This window comes from Pseudorca crassidens, chromosome 15 (genome assembly GCF_039906515.1).
Source record: "Pseudorca crassidens isolate mPseCra1 chromosome 15, mPseCra1.hap1, whole genome shotgun sequence".
Taxonomy (NCBI): Eukaryota; Metazoa; Chordata; class Mammalia; order Artiodactyla; family Delphinidae; genus Pseudorca; species Pseudorca crassidens.
In genome coordinates, this window is record NC_090310.1 from 16469454 (window position 1) to 16490061 (window position 20608).

Below are 20608 nucleotides of genomic sequence, written 5' to 3' on the forward strand. Positions count from 1 at the left end.
AGCTCGAGCTCTAGGCATGTGGGCTTCAGTTGTTGTGGCACGCAGGCTCAGTAGTTGTGGCACACAGGCTTAGTTGCTCTGCGGCATGTGGGATCTTCCCAGACCAGGGCTCAAACCCGTGTCCCCTGCATTGGCAGGCAGATTCTTAACCACTGTGCCACCAGGGAAGTGCCTTTTATTTATTTTAAAAAATATTTATTTGGCTGCAGCACGTATTTGTTGTGGACCACAGATCTTCGTTGCCACGTGCAGGATCTTCGTTGTGGCATACTGGATCTTTAGTTGTGGAGTGTGGGATCCAGTTCCCTGACTAGGGATCGAACCCGGGCCCCCTGCATTGGGAGAGTGGAGTCTTAGCCACTAGACCACCAGGGAAGTCCCTCCACATCTCTTTTAAACTCTGGTCCTTGGTTACTTACCTTTCCAGTTTTGTGTTTTTGTTTTTTTTTTTTAAATTCCTCCCTCTTATCTTATACTCGACATAATGAAGTTTTCTTACCTTGTCATATCCTATTTCCCCTGCCTAGAAATCCATCACCCAAAGCTGAATTAGCTGTACTATCATAGTGCCCTGTGCTTCACCTAATAGATCTCATCTAATTCTCTGAATCTACCATTAGTTTGAACTCCTTGAGAGCAAGAAGTGGTTTAATTAGTTACATCCGAGGCACCTAGCCTAATGTCCTAATGCCCAACTAATTTGAATGAATGAAGGCTGCCTTCATGGCGGAGTTGGGTGGAGGATTTTGAACTAGACCCTAGGAACTATGGCCTTCAGTCTCTGTTACTATAGTTTAAGGGTTCATCCTAGGGCATGGAGAAACCATTTGGTTGAAAATCATTAAAATAATTTAGAATTAGGCATAGATTTATCCCCAACGATCAGCATACTCAAACTGATAACTTTAATGCCTATCAGTCTTTTATGTAAAGCAGATAAGGGCCCCATGCAACGTACCACAAGCCTAGGATAAGTCCCTGGTCTAGTCGCGGGATTTCTTTTTGCACTCAAGACTCCGCCCATGGGCCCCCAAATGGCGGAAGAACTGTACCCTTCGTCGTGACTTCTCACACGACTGCGGAGGTATCCCGACGCTACGCCGGCGGCCTAGGCGGGGCGGCCGGCTCTTCCTTCCTCTCTGCTTCTTCGGCTCCACCCCCAGCGCTTCAGACGCTCATTGTGAAGCGACAGCGGTTGGCAGCCTTTCGGGCTCCTTGAGACCTAGAGACCATAAGTCCTTGGCGCGCGTGAGCGCCCGCGCTGCTCTTTCCCAACTCCAAAGGCGAGGGGCGCGAGATTCACCTTTTTTTATTCTCGCCTCTCCCGCCCGGAGCTAAACGCCCCGGTGCGCGGGGACAGCTCGCGCCGCCGCTCCCTCCTCTCCCCCCCGGGCGCTCTTCCCCCTCCCCTTTCCCCGGCGACGCGCACGCGCGCCAAGCCGGCTCGCGCCCTCTTGCTTTCCTCCGGCCCGCGAGACCCCCTCCCCTTCCGCCTCGCGGCGCTTCCTCGCACCGCGATCTTCTCTCTCCACCCCCGACACCGCGGGGCTCGCCCCCGCCCGCCAACGGCGGGTCCCCAGCTTCCCAGTCCCCGTCGTTTCCCGCGCTCTCCGGCGGGGGCCCAGCCCCGGCTTCCTCTCTCCCTCCCTTCCCCCTAATTCCCCTTCCGGACGCTGCCATCATGTTGAAGCCTCAGCCGCCACAACAGACCTCCCAGCCCCAGCAGCCGCCCCCCACGCAACAGGCCGTGGCCCGCCGGCCTCCCGGGGGCACCAGCCCTCCCAACGGCGGCCTCCCGGGGCCCCTGGCCTCCACCTCGGCTCCCCCAGGGCCTCCCGCCGCTGCTTCCCCCTGCTTGGGGCCTGCAGCCGCTGCCGGGAGCGGGCTCCGCCGGGGAGCTGAGAGCATCTTGGCGCCGCCGCCGCCGCAGCAGCAACATCAGGAGAGGCCAGGGGCAGCGGCCATCGGCAGCGCCAGGTGAGGATGGGTGGGTTTCCGGGCGCTGGAGCCGAGGTGGCTGAGACACCGCGCGAGGCGGACTTCCAGCCTGGCCACCTTTGAGGGGCGCCAGGGGGAGTGGGGAAACCCCGGGAAGCTGGGGTTGGGCTCCTCAGGTCCAAACAGGTCGGAGGAAAAGGGCCCCCGGATGGCCACCGGGGCATTTAGGGGCCGTGTTCACCTCTGCGAGCCTAGTCAGGGCTCGGGACCTGGGCTTTAAGGGCAGGCAGGGCGCATCCCGCCAGCGGCGTCGGAACGAGGAGTTTGGGGGGGGGTGAAGAGGTGATCGGGGTCCCCGGCTCCATTACCACGAAGGGTCTGGCGGTCCCCGGTTTCAGCCAATGGGGAGTCAGCTGCGGGAAGGGGTCCCTGGCCGTAGCCAATGGAGGGGGGCGCGCGGCCCACAGTTTGGCCAATGGGGAGGGAGGGACTTGGGAGCGAGTTGCTACCTCCCCCTTCCCAGTCTGGCCAGTAGGAGGGGAGCAGGGTGGGCGGGGGGACGGAAGGAGGGACGAAGCTGGGAGGACTGCGGGTCGGGAACCTCCAGCGCGCGCGCGCGCTCTTCCCCTACGTGTGCGCGGATGCTGTGTCTTATGACCCGGCCATTCTCCAGCCCCGGGTAACATATAGGGCAGCTGCTGGGAGTGTGCGTGGACGGGATCGCCTGGTGTTGTTGGATGAGTGGTGGACACCCCACTCGGTTTCTTCTTGTGTGGGTGTATGGAATTGAGAGTGGAGGTACACGCAGGCGCAATGGGTTCTGATCGCGTGAGGGGGGGGGTTGGAAGAGGCCCGTGGGCTTTAGTGCGCAGGCGCAGACCGGGCGAGGCTTCCCGGTGGATAGGTTTTGCGGCTGCGCTGTCCCCCAGCCCAGCCAACGGCCCCCCTGATCGCCCTCTTCAACCGCTGGTTACATCACCCAGCGAGGAGCAGGGTTACCGGGCGATAGGTGACCCCTCCCAGAGTGGGTAACAGGCTGAATGAGTAAAGAAGTCGAGAAGGGTGGATTATAGAGGGAGTACCCCCATCCTCCAGGGTTTAGGACGTAAAAATGATGGTCTTTTCTGTTTCGGAAGTAATATGCCTGAGCTAGGTAGTTCCAAATCTGCACTCTGTGAGTTTCCACCTTTACATCGGGGGTGGGTTATTTGTTGTCGAATATTGTAGCATTTGTCTTTTGGAAGCATGCAGCCCTGGCCCTCTTGCAGAAAGTGAGACGGTTGTGTTGAATTGGCTTCTTAAAGCAATTGACAACTGTTGATGATTGACTGGCATTTGGAGAAAATGGCTTTTAATGCCTGTGTTTCTCTCTCTATAAAGTGAGAATTTGAAAATCTTATTGATTAATTGGTTTGTACCCTAAATGATCATCTTCACATGGCATCTGGCTCTAGCATACCAAGTTCTTTGAAATCAGTTGTATAAGAGGGATTGAACATATTTAAATAACTAGTTTCTCATTTCTTTCTCTTACAGGGGACAAAGCACAGGAAAGGGACCCCCACAGTCACCGGTGAGTGCCTTTTCCCCCCTGCCTAAGGTACAGAGACCTAAAAGATGTATATGTGGGGGTATAGGGCAGATTAGGTGCAGAAATAGTCAGATGGGTTCAGAAGCGCAAGGGGCACAGCACATACAAGGTGGGTGTGCATGGAATGTGGACATTTTGAAGGAAGGTGAGATGGTGACTGGCTGTTCCTTTATTTGTCCCTCTCCTGTGTTACTGACAGGTGTTTGAGGGTGTCTACAACAATTCCAGGATGCTGCATTTCCTTACAGCTGTTGTGGTAAGTGGGTACCTAACCCCTAGGTTGAGGAATGTAATGCATCAGTTTGCTAAAGGCACTCTTCTTACCCCCCGCCCCCCTTTCAGGGCTCCACTTGTGATGTAAAGGTAAAGAATGGTACCACCTATGAAGGTATCTTCAAGACCCTGAGCTCAAAGGTCAGTGTATTCAAATTAGCTTAGCTTTGGAGTTACATGGGAGGAAGAGGGGGAGAATGAAATAGGCTCAGTTGCAGATATAAATTGAGTGGTGTTGGTCAGCATTGTGGCTGTACTCATTTTTGTAGGCCTGTGCCGGAATAGTGCTGCATGCACTTAAAAGATATGGGTTTGAGATTTGAGGGCTCAGTACTATGATGTTAAAATGCTCAACTTTAAAGATGTGAATTTTTAAGTTTGGGACTTTGGCTAAGTCCTGTGGCTGGTGTTGAGAAGACAGTGCACATGAGAATGTGGTGTTGGGGAAAGTTTAGAAAGGGTAAAACAAAAGTAGTCATAGTTTTGTCTTCACATTTCTTGATCCTGACCCTTGGGTGTTGGGAAATGGGACTTTTGTAGTTTGAACTGGCAGTAGATGCTGTGCACCGGAAAGCATCAGAGCCAGCAGGTGGTCCTCGTCGGGAAGACATTGTGGACACCATGGTGTTTAAGCCAAGTGATGTCATGCTTGTCCACTTCCGAAATGTTGACTTCAATTATGCTACTAAAGGTATATTTTTGGGCCAGGGTGTTATGTCAGACCCACTTCTTGAGTAGAGGGCAGAGAACGTGATGACTTGTTTCTCCTCCTCCCTCCCCCTCTTTATCATCTTCCTTTATCTCTGAGGAAGATGGCTAGATTTTTCTTCTTGAGAATATGTCTTAGTGTCTGAGATGCAGGGGAAGGAGTTCCAGCCTGTGTTGTGGTTCTTCATAGTCTCCTTGCTTTGTTTCCAACTCCTTGCTCCTTCTGAACTCTTAGAATGAGGCTTTTTATGCCGTACCCCCCCTTGCCCCCACCCCCCAGACTCTGGCCACAGAAACTTTTCTTTACTCCCGTGGTGGGAGGGGTGTTGGAAAGAAGGCTGTGAAATATCACCTGACTCCTGATCTTCAATCTGCTCTCACAGACAAGTTCACTGATTCAGCCATTGCCATGAACTCGAAGGTGAATGGGGAGCACAAGGAGAAGGTGCTTCAGCGCTGGGAGGGGGGCGACAGCAACAGCGATGACTACGACCTGGAGTCTGACATGGTACAGTCTCCTTTCCTGAGAACCTGAGAGCTGGGGAGCTCTGCTCCCAGAATGTGGGTTGTTGACACTGCATAATTCTTGGAACCGAGCGTTGCTGGGGTGGGTGGGGGGGGGACCACTTTTACTATTGCTTGTTGATGGCAGTTAGAGTCCAATGGAAAATACAGAAAATAACAAAACAGAAATACCTGTTCTTCCATCATCTGTGATTGACAGCTGTTAACCTTTGCTTCAAGTCAGTTTCTTTCCAGCCTGGAAAAAAAAAATATATAGATGAGATTGAGTACTGTGTAGGCCCATTTTCCTTTATCAGAACAACTACTGTGAACATTTAAAGTTGCTCATTAGTGAGCGCATTGTTATTTCACTGCATTAATTTGTCTAAAATTTACTTTTCTTATAGATTTTGAATTTTTCATGTTGGTCTGTGGATCTAGTCATTGCTCTTAACTGTTGTGTAGTGTCCTATTTATGTACATGTACATGTATGTATATACAACAAATTGTATTTATCCCTTTCCTTACTGATTGGTGTTTCTTTGGGCATTATTTTGGTATTGAAAATAGCGCCTTAGTGAATTGTTAGAACATGTATCCCCATGTACGTATGCCAGAATTTCCCTGGGATATAAACCTGGAAACGGATGTTAGGTCTTAAAGACTTCTCTTTCGCTAGATATTGCCGGTTTGTACTACAGTCCGTAGTACTAGTTGACATTCCCACCAGCTGTGTTCCTTTTTTCACTCTTGATTTGGTCAGATTTTTAATCTTTCAACCTGATGGATGACAAAGACAGGTTATTGTTGCTTTCCTTCCTGGGTTTTAAAACATTCTCCCTTTTCCTTTAGTCCAATGGATGGGACCCCAATGAAATGTTCAAGTTCAATGAGGAGAACTACGGCATAAAGACCACCTATGACAGCAGTCTCTCTTCTTACACGTGAGTGTCTTTTGGTACTTCTCATGTGGTACAGCTTGAGGTGTGGGGTCATCAAGAGAGGAGGGTGGGTCTCTAGGTGGAACATAGCTTTTGTACATGCTTTTCTGGGTGCTGGGTTGCCCACTCTCCACTCCTGATCTGCCTGTGAACTGCTCCCGCAGAGGTTTTCTCTTTTAACCTTGATTCCATGAGTAGAATTAACTGCTTTCTTGTCGATACTTTTCCTCGAAAACCTTAACAGATTTATATATGTGTCTAAGTGTCCCTCAGATTCAGAGATAGGCCTTGCTGCTCTGCCTGGGACCCTCCTAAATGCCAGTTCAATACATGCTGAGTTGTTGAAGGGTTTAAGCACCTACATATCTGAGCTGGTGATGGGACTGATAGAAATGTCTTCCCTTTTTCCCCTCTTGTCCTGTGGCACTGGGATGGTCGTGGTCCTCTCAGGGTGCCCTTAGAGAAGGACAACTCGGAAGAATTTCGTCAGCGGGAGCTGCGTGCAGCCCAGTTGGCTCGAGAGATTGAATCGAGCCCTCAGTACCGCCTGCGGATCGCCATGGAGAATGATGACGGGCGCACCGAGGAGGAGAAGCACAGTGCAGTTCAGCGACAGGGTTCAGGGCGAGAGAGCCCCAGCTTGGCATCTAGGTGATTACTAGGGGTGGCTGGCCCATGTGGGGCTCACCGTTTGGGCCAGGGCTTGGGCCAAGAGCTTGGTATACTCTTGTTGAAGCCTCACAGCCATATAGGTTTATACATAGTTATTCCCAGTTCTTAGGTTTAGGAGACTGCAGTCTAGAATCATTAGGTAATTTGCCCAAGGTAACAAGGCTAAAGCTTATGGATTAAGGACAGGTTTTTTTCAGCTTTTTGATACATGTTCTTTTCCTCTGCATATTCATTCATATGTTTTTCTACTCTTCCCTTTATGAAAATGAAACCAAAGTGTATAGTGTCTTATAAAAGCTGCACCTTAAACCACAGTGTGAAACTACCTTTCTTGTAGGCCAGGAGGGTTAGGATTGTGGAGTACTGGCTGCTTTGTTCTGGTCAGGGGTTGATGCAACATAAGGGCATAATCCTGGAGTCACAGAACACATAACCAGGACAGTTCGTCGAGTGCAAGAGTGCAGACAGCCGAAACCAGGCATAGTTGCGTGTGTGTGTTGAGGCAGGAGGTAGACTTTAGGAGGAGGGCTTCATCTTTGTAAAATGTGTTTTGTGGCTACTTAATGTTATTTGAACTCTCTCCCCAGGGAGGGAAAGTATATCCCTCTACCCCAACGAGTTCGGGAAGGTCCCCGGGGAGGAGTTCGATGCAGTAGTTCTCGGGGTGGCCGGCCTGGCCTTAGCTCTTTGCCACCTCGTGGCCCTCACCATCTTGACAATAGCAGCCCTGGCCCAGGTTCTGAGACACGCGGTATCAATGGAGGTGAGTTATGAAGCAGACTTGCTGGGGGCAGGGAACAGGAAGGTAAGGAGGTGGGGAAGACAATTAAAAGGATTTAGATGGGTTAGAAGGAAGGTGTGTTGATGGTAATGTAATAGCAAGAACTCTGCCTCTTTTTTCCCATCTTTAAAAAAAAAAAAAAAAAAATTAGGCCCTTCCCGCATGTCCCCTAAGGCACAGCGGCCTCTGAGAGGTGCCAAGACTCTGTCTTCCCCCAGCAGCAGGCCTTCTGGAGAAGCTTCTGTTCCACCTCCTCCTGCAGGTAAGATTCCAGTGGTGTTACATGAAGAAATGGATAGAAATTTGTGAAGGGATGTAAGCATGTCAGTTGTTAGAATGCTGGGATGGGAGACAGTTTCGAGATGTGATGAAAGGTGTTTTGGAGGCTTGGATTTATGCTTTTTAGGAAATAATTTTTCAGTGTCCCTCGTGCAGAAATCCCAGCGTGGCAATCCATGGGTTGTGTCTGGCCAGCAGATGTCTTTTGTTTAAATTAGTTGCCAACATTTTAAGACAGGAGAAAACATAGAAAATTTCTAATTTCTTTTGAAATACAGAAAGTTCTGCCAACACTGAACCTGTCTTGCTGCATAGCTCTGGTTGGCTGGAACTGAGTCATGCCTGTCCCTTTCAGCATTCCAGTCTTTCATGGTAGCCATGAAGCCATTTTACCTGCTTACCCTATCTGCCTTGCCCTTCTAAGTATTTAGGTTTGTGACCTTGTGGATAAACTTTTCTTGGTGTTTCTGGTGAGTCCCCGGTACCCATTGCTCATTGACCAGCAGTAACTATCACGTCGCTCTCCCTTTTCTTCCAGTAGGCCGGATGTACCCCCCACGCTCTCCCAAGTCAGCTGCCCCTGCCCCAATCTCAGCTTCCTGTCCTGAGCCTCCCATCGGCTCAGCAGTACCGACCTCTTCAGCTTCCATCCCCGTGACATCATCAGTTGGGGATCCTGGAGTAGGCTCCATTTCCCCAGCTTCTCCAAAGATCTCACTGGCACCCACAGATGGTAAGAGCCACCTGCTTGAGGGCCGTGGACAGTGGGAAGTGTGGTTCTGGAGAGAAGGGCCTTCATGCATCTCTCCTTTCTTGTTCAGTAAAAGAACTCCCAGCCAAGGAACCTGGGAGAACGCTGGAGTCCCAGGAGCTGTCCCGGATAGCAGGGAAAGGTGAGGATTTTTTTTTTTTTTTTTTTTTCTGCCAGAGTCTATTATCCCTTGGATTAGGACAGACTTTCAGTTAGGAAAGTTGTTGGGATTCAGAAGAAGACAACGTGTATCAGCCCTCTGATCCTAACTTAAAGGGCTCTAAAGAGCTCTTTCTTCTTGTTTTCCGTGGTTTCTTTGTCCTTTGGGGTGCTGTGTAGCCACCTTCGAGAAAAGAAACGTATATTTTTTCCTTTTTTGGTATTTCTCATAGTCCCTGGCCTTCAGAACGAGCAGAAACGCTTTCAACTGGAAGAACTGAGAAAATTTGGGGCCCAGTTTAAGGTGAGAAAAGTGTGGGAATGAGCTAGGATGTTAGGATGGAGATGAAGGGGGTTATGGAATAGGCACTGGTGGCACCAAGAGGTGAGAGCAAGCAAAGATGAAGGAAGGAAGGTGGGCTTGGGGTCTGGACTGGACAGTACTCTGTACGTTGTGTATGTGTTTCTCTCCTTCCAGCTTCAGCCCAGTAGCTCCCCTGAGACCAGCCTGGATCCTTTTCCTCCCCGGATCCTAAAGGAGGAGGCCAAAGGGAAGGAGAAGGAGGTTGATGGTCTTTTGGCTTCAGAGCCCATGGGGTCCCCTGTTTCCTCCAAGACAGAATCCATATCGGATAAGGAGGACAAACCACCCCTGCCACCAGCAGGAGGCGCCGAAGGGCCGGATCAGCCCCCACCGCCTTGCCCAAGCCAAACCAGTAGCCCCCCAGTGGGCCTGATCAAGGGAGATGACAAGGATGAGGGCCCTGTTGCTGAGTGAGTGGGGTGGGGAGCTGGGTGGGTATCGGGTGATGAGGGGAAACCGTGAGCATTTACTTTATTTTTCTCTCATAGACAAGTGAAGAAGTCAACATTGAACCCTAATGCCAAGGAGTTCAATCCCACTAAGCCGCTGCTGTCTGTGGTGAGATGGGCTGGGGGCATGTGGGCTTCGGGTTCCGTGAGGGAGACTTGGGAGCAGGTGCTAGAGCAGTGCGGGGCGGGGGCACCTGACTGTCAGGCAGCGAGAGGTGACAGAGTCTGGTAGTTAGGACACGGGCCCACTGACTCCGCGTGATCCTCTGTGCCTGCAGGCTTTGTGATCTCAGGCCACTTAACCTCTCTGTCTCAGGTTCCTCACCTGTAATTTGAGAAAGCTCATCTCATAGGGTTTGACGTGAGGCTTAACCAAGAAAAAGCATAGGATGTGTTGGGCGCACAGCACTCCGTGGATGCTGTTGACTGGGGGGGGTGGGTACGAAAGTCATTAAGATATCTTACACGTGTCCTCCTTTGTCTCTCACAGAATAAATCCACCAGTACTCCAACTTCTCCTGGGCCCCGGACTCATTCAACTCCCTCCATCCCGGTGCTGACAGCAGGCCAGAGTGGGCTATATAGCCCCCAGTACATTTCCTACATACCTCAGATCCACATGGGACCAGCTGTTCAGGTGAGAGAAGAGACTGGGTGGCCCAGGGTAAGAGGTTTGGCTGGGCTACCTGAGGGACCGAGTCACACCTGTTCTGAGCATTGATAAGCAAGTCGTTCAGTCTCACCTGTGTTCTTGTCCCTAGGCACCTCAGATGTATCCATATCCTGTGTCCAACTCAGTGCCTGGACAGCAGGGCAAGTACCGGGGAGCAAAAGGTGAGCAGGGTCAGGAGGGGCAGGCGGTGGCACTGCCTGGTGCCTGCTGGCAGATGGAGCTTGAGCTCTGCACTATTTTCCCCCCACCGGCAGGCTCCCTGCCCCCCCAGCGCTCGGACCAACACCAGCCAGCCTCAGCCCCTCCGATGATGCAGGCCGCCGCCGCTGCTGGCCCCCCTCTGGTGGCTGCCACACCTTATTCTTCCTACATCCCCTACAATCCACAGCAGTTCCCAGGCCAGCCCGCCATGATGCAGCCCATGGCCCACTACCCCTCGCAGGTGACTGAGGCGCGGGAGGAGAGAGGGGTGCAGAGCCCCCGCTTCTTAGGAATCCCGTCTTCTCCATCTCCCAGACTCTGGGAGCTGGCGAGGGAGGCAGGCAGAGTTCTGGGTGGTGGTGTCCCACTTGGGCTTCAGTCCTGGCTCTGGTAAGACCTGTGCAAGGCAGTGGATCCCTGGGCCTTAGTAGTGCTACACTTTATAGGGAAAAAGACTTAGTAGGGTTATTGTGAACGGGAAGCAGGGTGGTCGTGATGAGACCAGGGTAGCGCTGTTCCCAGGGTGCTCGGCAGCAGGCTACGCCTCCCGAGCCCTCCGCCGAGCCGACCGCTCCTCTCCTTGCTCCTCTAGCCGGTGTTTGCCCCCATGCTTCAAAGCAACCCACGCATGCTGACGTCGGGGAGCCATCCCCAGGCCATTGTGTCGTCCTCCACCCCTCAGTACCCTTCTGCAGAGCAGCCCACCCCCCAAGCCCTTTATGGTGAGTTCTGTACCCTCCCCCCTCCCGACTGTGCTCCTCGGCCCCCTCCAGTGTGCTCAGCCCTGATTCTCTCCCCCTTTCCTGCTGTAGCCACTGTTCACCAGTCCTATCCACACCATGCCACGCAGCTCCATGCCCACCAGCCGCAGCCGGCCACCACGCCTACTGGGAGCCAGCCGCAGTCCCAGCATGCAGCCCCCAGTCCCGTCCAGGTGCCTGCCATGGGGGATCCAAGTGGGCGGGGCAGGAGTGAGTGGCTGCAAGAGGGATAGGGTAGGGATCATTCCCCAGCGGGGAGGGAGGACCAGGGGTCAGCAAGTGGTAGGCCGGGGGACCGGAGAAGGAAGTGGCACTCACCCTCCACTTCTCCTTGACAGCACCAGGCGGGGCAGGCCCCACACCTGGGCAGTGGACAGCCACAGCAGAACCTGTACCACCCAGGGGCCCTGACAGGCACGCCGCCTTCTCTGCCGCCGGGACCTTCTGCGCAGTCCCCTCAGAGCAGCTTCCCCCAGCCAGCCGCTGTGTATGCTATCCATGCCCACCAGCAGCTGCCCCACGGCTTCACCAACATGGCCCATGTTACCCAGGTAAGAGCCCACGTGACCTGCTTTGCCACAAGGACCTGAACCCTCAGTGCACCTTTCACTTCAGGCTCCTGACACTGGGATTTTCAGAGCTCGTGTCTGAAAGGTGCCGCTTTTTGTTCTCTGCAGGCCCATGTCCAAACTGGAATCACAGCAGCCCCGCCCCCTCACCCTGGGGCTCCCCACCCGCCCCAGGTGATGCTGCTGCACCCACCCCAGAGCCATGGGGGCCCCCCCCAAGGCGCGGTGCCCCAGAGTGGGGTGCCTGCACTCTCAGCTTCCACACCCTCACCCTATCCCTACATCGGACACCCCCAAGGTGAGCAGCCTGGCCAGGCGCCTGGATTTCCAGGAGGAGCCGATGACAGGATTCGTGAGTTCTCGTTAGCTGGGGGAATTTGGCATGGAAGAGCTGATGGGCTGCAGGTGGGGCAGGATGCACGGGTTCTGGGTGGGGAGTGAGGGGTCTTGGAGGCAGGGCTGTCCCACAGGGCGCCTGCCGACCTGCACCTGTCTGTGAAGTATGTAGGGTGGGCAGAAGCCACAGTCGCCGCCGCCAGGGGCTTGCTCCTGGCTCTGTCCTTTGCTTCCCTCCGTCCTCGCTCAGTTGTGATCCAGCAGCCCCCCTCCCCACTGCCTCCCCAGCTCTCAGTGACCCCGACTGTCTCCTGACTTAGCCGAGGTAAGGTCAGCGCAGCAGACAGGGCCAGGCTGGGGTGTGGGGGGCTGAGCTGGGCACATGAGGAAGGGCTCTGGCTCACTGGGAAACGGCGATTGATCTGTGCTTCTGACAGCCCCATGAGACACCTTGAGGAGGCGCTCCTACCAGCACTGCCCCACACCCCGCACTGGACGGCACTGGATGCAGGGACAGCTGCTTGGGTTCTAATGCTCCTGCTCTCTTCTCTTTCCCCTCCAACCAGTTCAATCTCATCCCTCCCAGCAGCTCCCCTTCCACCCCCCGGGGAACTGAAGATTGTCCTGGCCGCGACCTGAGACCTCCATGAGTGGAGGGAAGAGTGACCTATGTCTCTTCCCCCAGCAGCTCGGACCAGTCCCAGCCCCCCAATCCCCCTTTCCCCCCGGGGGCGGGGGGAGCTGGGGAATTCCTGCCAAGCACCTTGAATGGGAAGGGGGGCCTCAAAGTGGGCAGGGCCGGGGTCCAGCGGGGGTGGGGGGTTCCTGCTCTGCCCCTGCCCATCCCCACCCCATCTTGCCCTTCCATCCTCTCATCTATCCCCCCCCGCTGGAGACGAAGATCTTTTATTTTCTATTATTTATAACCTCAGACTTGGGCCCCCTGTTCTTTCTTCCCCATTAACTTGAATGACCTGCGTGAGAGACACAGATGCCCCACAAAGGATGGTTGGACAAGGACTTTTACTTTTTATTACATAAAAATATTTAAAAAAAATTAAAAAAAATAAAATTTTAAACTAACTTAACCCGCTTATAGTTTCCTCTTTGGAGAATAGTGAGATCGCAGCTCCGTTTTACGTGGTTCCCAAGGTGGGGCAGTGTAACAGTACAGCCCAAAGATGCCTTTCTGGCTCTGTAAGTGCTGCACAGGTCACCCAGTCTCTGTGGCTGTTTTCTCCCCTCAAAGTTGGCCTCATAGGTATGGTTTGAGGTTTTCATTTCTGATATAAGTACTTCATGAGTTATGTCTACCTCTTTACACTGAAAAGTACATTTAGTGTTTTGGGCCACTGGAAATAAGGGCCTGACTGGTACACAGCTGAGAGGTCTTGGGTGTGGGTGAGAGCTGTAAGATGAAGCTGCTGGTGAAAGTGGGGAGAGGGCTGAACTGAGCCAGGCTGAGGGGAGCAGGAGCTAAATGAGGAAGAGGGGAGGCAAGTATGGGATGGAGAAATAACAGGCTGCAGAAGAAGGGGTTCTTTCAGAGACGGAATTCTTACTATAGGACCTGGCCTTGGTTTCTTGTCTATAAAGTGAAGATTCACCCTTAGAGGTTAGAGGATGGGACTGGTGTTCAGTTATAGGCAGAGAAAATTGGCTGAGACCAGGGCAGGAAGAATGAAGTTAGATATTGGGGGAGAATTCCCAAGTGTGAGTATCTGAAACCTGGTATTTGGCAGGCATGGCACTGGGGAAGACAGGCGAGGTGTTTAAAGAGGCGAGGAGAGAAAGGGGTTATCTGTAGCAGCTAACTGGCTGTTAGAAACGGGCTGGTGTGGGGTTCCAAGTGACTGGAGCTGTCCTGGGGCCATCCGTTGGGGTTGGGAGGCAGCCCATGATGGAAGAAACAGGAGCAGGAAAGCCTTCAATTGGGCTCCTGATGTTTGCAGTGCAGATGGAGACAGGTTTCTGTAGTCCTGGGAGAGGTGTAATTGCAGGCATTCCTGAGTAGCCCTTCTGATTATAATTTATTCCTAAGAGCAGAAGTCTTGAAGTTGGAAGGGAACTAAGCCTCCCCCTCCGTCAGGAATCCTGAGAAACCCTTCAGCCTCACCTTGGACACTGAAGAGGGTAAAACAAGTAACCTCGCTTTACTGTTGGACAGTACTTTTCATGAAGTTCCTTTGTCCTCTCAAGTTTGCCTCGTTCTGGAATCACCGATCAGGCTTTTTCAAAACAGCTCTCAGGTTGGGCCCAAGACCACCCTCCCTTCTGAGCTGCTTGTGAACAGGTTGTCGGTCCTGAATATACTCATTTGTCAGGATCCAAGTTTGAAAGGGTGCCCATTAATCCCTGCTGAATGTTACCTTTTTTGTTGGGGGTCAGCATCTGACCGGTAATTTCAAGTTTTTATAAGTCGCAGCACTTTTTTCTTTTGGGCCGTGCCATGCAGCTTGTGGTATCTCAGTTCCCCGACCAGGGATTGAACCCTGGCCCTGGGCAGTGAAAGCAGAGTCCTAACCACTGGACTGCCGCGGAATTCCCCCAAATCTCAGCATTTTACTCCCTGTGTATTTGATAAACAGACCTTATTAATGTTAAATATAAGTAAATGTTGAAAATGAAACTTTCATGCTATAATTTTTTTTTTAACTTGGACGAAATATTTTATTCACTTTCAGTAACCATAACTTCAGTTATGATTGATTGTTCCCAGCAGGATATGCTATAGTTTCTCACTCCTGTTTGGAATTAGTGATATGGTGGTGGTAACCCATCAAGCAAATTATGTATTTACCAAGTGTATTTTATGTGCTGGGTAAGATGCAGTTCCCAGTATCAAGCTTAAATAAAGGCAGCTAGACATTAACAGCCTAACTACTCAGAGGAAACCAGGTGGGTGTGGCACCTGAACTGGGCCCAAGCTACAACCACTTTCCCGGTATCTCCCAGTAGGATATCCAAAATATAGCCTATTATATGTAGCGTTTTGCTAGGCAATCAGACAAAGCTCACAGAATAGCTTCCAATCCTAATTCAGCTTCTCTGCCTTTTCTCAAGTTGTCACGGCAGTGGTGACAGCTTTAAGACAGGAGCTTTTCCACCCTGTACCATAGATGAACTCTTGAGGCTAGAGAGGTGATCTCAGTTCAAATGGCTCAGGGATCTCCCAAGCTATGTGTCCAGCTCCATTTTTTTTTTTTTTTTTCTTTTTTGCGGTTCGCAGGCCTCTCGCTGCTGCGGCCTCTCCCGTTGCGGAGCACAGGCTCCGGACGCGCAGGCTCAGCGGCCATGGCACACGGGCCTAGCTGCTCCGCGGCACGTGGGATCTTCCCGGACCGGGGCACGAACCCGCGTCCTCTGCATCGGCAGGCGGACTCTCACCCACTGCACCACCAGGGAAGCTCCAGCTCCATTTTTATATTCCTCATCCTCACCAGTGTGTACAAACGACACAAGGCAAACAAACTAGCTTTCTATTCACAGAACAGTTTATTGACCTACCTCACCTGGCCGGCCACGTGGCCCTCTGGCCAGGGGAAGTGTCAGTCTAGCCGCAACTCGGCTGGGCTGCAGCCTCTGCCCTGAGAAGGGGGCACGAGAGGCAGGAAAGAACACTGGCCAGGGCAGCCACACAAGACAGCCCCAGCAGAGGTCCAGACTCAGCTCCACTTGATGTTCTTGTCCGCCTCGGTCATGGCTGGCGTGTCAGTGACGAGGCCAGTGCCGATGGTCCGGTTGCCATCTCGCAGGGTGAAACGGTGGCCTTTTTCTAAGATCATTGGCTGCCGCAGGATTAGGGTGAGCTTCAGGTCCTCCCCGGGCATGGCAAGCTCCTGGAGGGCAGAGACAAGGACCACTCATGTTCTTCAGGGTGCCTCCATTCCCTATTTGCTACCAACGAGGTTAAAGGTATGGGAAAATGAAGCAGGGTGACGATTCCTTCTGGGGATACCTTCATCCCAGCCGTTAGGCACATGCAAACAGCATACGCAAAGGCAGGAAAGGACTGGTGATTAGTGTTGCTAACATTTTTCTTGAGAAAAAAATGTTTAGGGAATTTTGGGTTATACAAGTTTCTTAGTTACAGGGCTTCTCTGAGCCCTTATGTAAAATACACTGGAACTCTCAACCACAGGAACTTTTCTGGGAAATCTTTGTGGGTAAATGCTACCAAAGCTAAGGAATACTGGATGAGGACTCATTCCCCCTAAATCCACTGATCCAGGCCCTTCCGTCACCAGTTCCACCTGCATCATCAGCCAGCTTCTCTTTAGGAGGGAAAAGTCCCCCACGCCGTCATATACATCGTACCTTCCCTGGAGGCAGGACAACCCGACAGGCCATGTCCCAAGTCAGGGAGAACATGACAGGCATGAAGTGGGATACAAAGGGCTTGTGGCGGCCACCCTCCTCCTTACTGAGAATGTACACCTGTGAGAGAAAACGACGGTGGAGCTGGGCGTGGCTGGAAGCACCGAGCCTCTCCACAGTGCCTGCCCACCATCGCAGGGAGCCCTCACCTGTGCCTCCACCTTCTGGTGGGGCTGGATGGAACCTGGCTTGGCCATGACCAGGCCACGCCTCAGGTCCTCCCGCTTCAAGCCGCGGACCAGGGCCCCAAGGTTGTCGCCTGCCTCTGCCCTCTCCAGGCTCTTGTGGAACATCTCGATTCCTAGGAGGGAGGAGGGTGTGGGGCAGAGGGAAGGCACAAGGGGTCTGCGAGGGGAGGGGTAATCCTGGAGCCCCTGTGTCCCAAGGCTTCCTTCTGTACCTGTCACCACACTGCGAATATTCTTGCTATGTCCCAGGAACTCACACTCATCTCCCCTCTTCAAAATGCCACGCTCTAGTGTGCCTGTCACCACCGTGCCCCGGCCTGGGAGAAACAGGACAGGATATCAGGGATCCCGGGTGAAGCTTCTGTGAGGGGAAGGGAGTGCAAATGAGCAGGGTCCTCACCGGGGATAGAGTACACTGACTCTACAGGCAGCAGGAAAGGCTTCTCCAGGTCCCGGGTGGGCACTGTGATGTGAGTGTCCACAGCATCCAGCAGCTTCTGCACAGACTTCAGGCCTAGCTCAGGGTCACGTTGCTATGAGCGGGAGGTGACAGGACGCTGAAACTTCCATTCTGCTCCTCTTACTTGCCAAGAGCCAGTCTCCAGACTCAGAGTAGAGCTCTGACACCCATCCAGCCCCATCCCCAGCCAGCAGCAGCTCCTGCCCAACCCCGCCCTCACCTCAAGGGCACAGAGGGCAGAGCCAACGATGATCGGAGTCTCCTCCCCTTTGTAGCCCAACTCAGTGAGCAGTTCCCTGATCTCCAGCTCCACCAGCTCCACCATCTCAGAGTCCTGCACAGCATCCGCCTTGTTCACATACACCACCACACGCTCTACTCCTATCTGTAGGTGGGGAAAGACATAGAGATGGTGTCCCGAGTGGCCCAACGCCGCGCCCCCTTCCTCCTTCCACCCGTACCCAGGCTCTGGGTACCTGTTTGGCCAGTAATAAGTGTTCTCGGGTCTGGGGCATGGGGCCATCGTTGGCTGCCACCACCAGGATGCAGCCGTCGAGGGGGGCTGTGCCTGTAATCATATTCTAGGGAGAGGAGAGGAGAGGAGAGGAAACACTCAGTGTAGGTCAGTGACCTCCTCAGCTCCCCAGCCACCTCCTTACCACCTGCTGTGACTGGCCAGGCCCACAGATCCATGATCTCAAAACCATACATCTCAAGTATCTTAACCTCCTCCCCACAAGCCTAACATTTTTCCCGAGGCGGGGGCAGTTCCAGGCCCTGTCCCCAGCAGCTCCCACCTTAACGTAGTCTGCATGACCGGGACAGTCAGTGTGGGCGTAGTGGCGCGCAGCGGTGCTGTACTCCACATGGGCGGCATTGATTGTGATACCTCGGGCTCGCTCCTCCGGGGCGTTGTCAATCTCCTCGTATTTCTTAAATTTGGCCCCACCTCCCTCGGCTAAAACTAACGGAAGGGAGGGAACACACATTTCAGCTAAAGTTCCACAGGTAGAGGAGGGGCTCAGGCCACACCCCTGGGCCCCTCCTACCTATACAAAGGACAGTCTGGGAGAAGCAGGCTTCCGAGACGCCCTCCTTCAACTCCTGGAGCAGAGGTAACTTCAGGTCAGAAAGAAAGGTTATAGGGCCTCAAGGGCCATCCCTGTGACTTCTCTAGGGTAACACCTCTGCTTACACGGCAGTCCCCAGGGCTGGAGGTAGGCCATTCGGGGTCCCCCAATTTATGCATCACAAACTTCTTCATGTCTACGGGAAATCTGTTTCCTGCATGCTGCAACCTACTATCCGCCCGAGTTCCGGCGCCTGGGGTCACACTAAACACCTCTAGCAGCCTCTCCGCGGGTCCCACCTCCCTGGCTCCAGGTCCCGCCAGCAGAGCAGGCGCTGCCGGAAGCCTCCACCCCAACCCTGCTTACTTTTCGTGATGGCCGCGGTCAGTGTGGTCTTGCCGTGGTCTACATGGCCAATGGTACCCACGTTTACATGGGGCTTGTCGCGCACATAGATCTTCTTGGCCTCCACAGCCAGGCCGCGGCACAAGAGGGGCAATGCCGGGCCCTTCAGCGGCCGCAAAAGGCCCTTCAGCAGTGGGGTCGGGCCGGCGCCGAGACCTGCCGGGGCAGAGGCTTGGAGTCAGGGCGCTGGTCTGAGCCCGGCCGCTCCCGAAGAACCCACGTGAACCCGGGCCGCAATCGCCCCCCCCGCCCCCTCACCGCTGAAGAGGGGCGTCGCGCGCAGCACCGTCGAGGCCGCCATTGTGGTCGTACTGATGCCCGGACTAGTGTGTACCGGGCACTGGCGGCGGCGCGTGCAGTAAGCAAAGGACAACTGTGGATGGAAGTCGCTTCCGGCGGAAGTGAGGGCCGAGAGGGCAAGTCTGGGAGTTTCTAGCCCCCAATCTCTATGGCCCCGTCAACTTCCGGGCGCGGGACGTAAGACGTCCAGGAAGGTACTGATGGCTCTCGGCTGGGTGAGGGTAGAGAAGGTTTCCAAGGCGCCCTCGGGCCTCGTGGGCTCAGGGCCCACGCAGTTCTCTCTGGTGGCACCGGGGGGCGATGTGGAGCGTCCCACAGCGCACCTGCGCCCCGGAGGCTCATGGGCGTTGTAGTTCCCAGGGCGGCGAGCTGTGCTGACACTTAGCGTGGGAGGGCGAGGCCAGGTCTGGAGGCGCGGTCCCGTCGTCCTTGAGGCAGAAGCGGTTGTCCCGGCGTGGATGACTCCGGAGCGTCCTGGCCCCGAACCCCGTGGAGTGCGACCCACTGCGCGGGTTTGGCGACAGATCTGGCGGCCGTGTGTCGCAGCTGGAGGTAGGACCAGGCCCTGCGGCCTGGCTGAGGAAGACCGTCCTGGGAATCTTTCGGAGGTGGGGCTCTAGTATGACCCATCTCTCCGCTAAGCCTTTGTTTTTTTATCTGTAAAATGGGAATAGTAGTATCTACTTCATAAGGAGATGCTGACATCTGGCTCTGAGAGGAAATGAGCTGGGCAAGAGACAGAAAAGGGCTCCAGAAGCCTCCAGGTCCCACAGTCTTTGACCCTCAAATACCCTCGCTCCTGGCTCACAGCCTGAGGCGACAAAGTTTGCCGTCCACCCTTGTGTACCCTCAGCAGCCCAGAGAGTAATTCCCTCGATCGTCTTTCCACCCACCCGATTTTATAGATGACCAGGTGAGAGACAAACTTCTAGTGCCTTTAAGGGCAGCCTGAGTCTTTCTTGTTCCCGCTGCGTCCCTGGCTCCTACCACGGGGCGGGGCACTCAGTGAGTACTCAATAAATGTCTGTTGACTGAATGAATGAGTGCAAGGATGACCTTTAACTTTCACATCCATCATCTCATCACCCTGGGATGATAATAGCAGCTGCTTAACCTTGATTGATGTTTCCGAAACGCATCAGAGCCTAAGACTCAATTGACGGTGTCTGTTTCAAATAGATTCCTTAATTCCTCCCTTGGAGATTATGATTCAGTAGTGTCTGGGCATAGGCAAGGAAACTATATTTTTAACACACACAAACACCCTTGTTAAGCTCAGAGGAGTTTGGGAAACTCAGAATTAGAGACTTTTATGGAACAGACGTTGTGGAAATGCTTCATATTGGTTCACGTTCAATGCTCCCAGTGTTATCGTGTGTAATAGGAGCCATTATTTACCTCATTTTAACAATGAGAAAACTGAACATAGGGTGACCAAGGAGCCCAACACAGCTAACCTCCAAAAGAGTGTGCACTTAGCCACTGCACTGTACTATAATTTAACTGTCATTTTACAATGAGAAACTTGCTAAGAATTCTGTCCTCCTGGCCCTCCAAACCCATCAGCTCTGCTTACGAAGGGTTGGTACAGTATAAAAGGGTTCTCTTTGTCCCCAGCCTGTACCTCAGTCACTCCTGGGAATTTCCTAAGACACTATTGTCTGCCACCAGGATGTGAGATTTTGGGGGTTGGTACTTGAACTGATGCTTACTATTTTAGTGGTGCTGTATTTATTTTAATGTGTATTAGTTTGACAGAAAGGCTGGCATTGTAAATATTGAGTTGAAAAAATGAATCAATTTGAAAAACAATACTTGGTAGGTAAAATGGGTGGTATGAATATATGGCAAATTTGG

At 53.3% G+C, this 20608-nt stretch overlaps 2 protein-coding genes across 33 annotated transcripts; one reads left to right on the plus strand and one right to left on the minus strand.

Annotated features, from left to right (window-relative positions):
• The first annotated feature begins 1524 nt into the window (after positions 1–1524).
• ATXN2L (ataxin 2 like) lies at positions 1525–12744 on the plus strand. Of its 32 annotated transcripts, none has more exons than XM_067706240.1 (24): positions 1527–1977; positions 3475–3511; positions 3729–3785; positions 3872–3943; positions 4343–4493; positions 4894–5018; positions 5868–5959; positions 6407–6607; positions 7216–7391; positions 7561–7671; positions 8227–8421; positions 8510–8581; positions 8832–8902; positions 9077–9372; positions 9451–9520; positions 9902–10048; positions 10173–10245; positions 10339–10526; positions 10878–11007; positions 11098–11219; positions 11385–11597; positions 11724–11967; positions 12240–12276; positions 12518–12658. In XM_067706240.1, exons 1-23 carry the CDS (start codon positions 1682–1684, stop codon positions 12269–12271), a joined length of 3171 nt encoding a protein of 1056 aa, XP_067562341.1. In that variant the 5' UTR covers positions 1527–1681; the 3' UTR covers positions 12272–12276; positions 12518–12658. The 32 variants fall into 32 exon arrangements, 19 of the variants coding, with proteins under 19 accessions (XP_067562355.1, XP_067562343.1, XP_067562354.1 ...); XM_067706247.1 differs by having other exon boundaries at positions 11724–11913; XM_067706241.1 differs by having other exon boundaries at positions 12389–12529.
• Positions 12745–15427: 2683 nt separating this feature from the next.
• TUFM (Tu translation elongation factor, mitochondrial) lies at positions 15428–18866 on the minus strand. Its single transcript, XM_067706282.1, has 10 exons — positions 18710–18866; positions 18413–18607; positions 17774–17940; positions 17453–17557; positions 17197–17361; positions 16917–17049; positions 16729–16833; positions 16478–16629; positions 16269–16388; positions 15428–15790 (listed from the first exon to the last, which is right to left on the minus strand). The coding sequence occupies exons 1-10, from the start codon at positions 18750–18752 to the stop codon at positions 15617–15619; spliced, it is 1359 nt and encodes a 452-aa protein (XP_067562383.1). The 5' UTR covers positions 18753–18866; the 3' UTR covers positions 15428–15616.
• Positions 18867–20608: the final 1742 nt, after the last annotated feature.

Excerpts from the sequence above, each read along its gene's own strand:
- ATXN2L (XM_067706254.1), top strand. The coding sequence starts at position 1,682 with ATGTTGAAGCCTCAGCCGCCACAACAGACCTCCCAGCCCCAGCAGCCG. Across the intron at positions 3,944-4,342 it reads TCAAGACCCTGAGCTCAAAG|TTTGAACTGGCAGTAGATGC; the intron begins GTCAGTGTATTC and ends GGACTTTTGTAG. Across the intron at positions 4,494-4,893 it reads CTTCAATTATGCTACTAAAG|ACAAGTTCACTGATTCAGCC; the intron begins GTATATTTTTGG and ends CTGCTCTCACAG.
- TUFM (XM_067706282.1), bottom strand. The coding sequence starts at position 18,752 with ATGGCGGCCTCGACGGTGCTGCGCGCGACGCCCCTCTTCAGCG. Across the intron at positions 17,050-17,196 it reads CTGCCCTCTGTGCCCTTGAG|CAACGTGACCCTGAGCTAGG; the intron begins GTGAGGGCGGGG and ends TCCCGCTCATAG. Across the intron at positions 16,834-16,916 it reads GTCAGTGTACTCTATCCCCG|GCCGGGGCACGGTGGTGACA; the intron begins GTGAGGACCCTG and ends TGTTTCTCCCAG.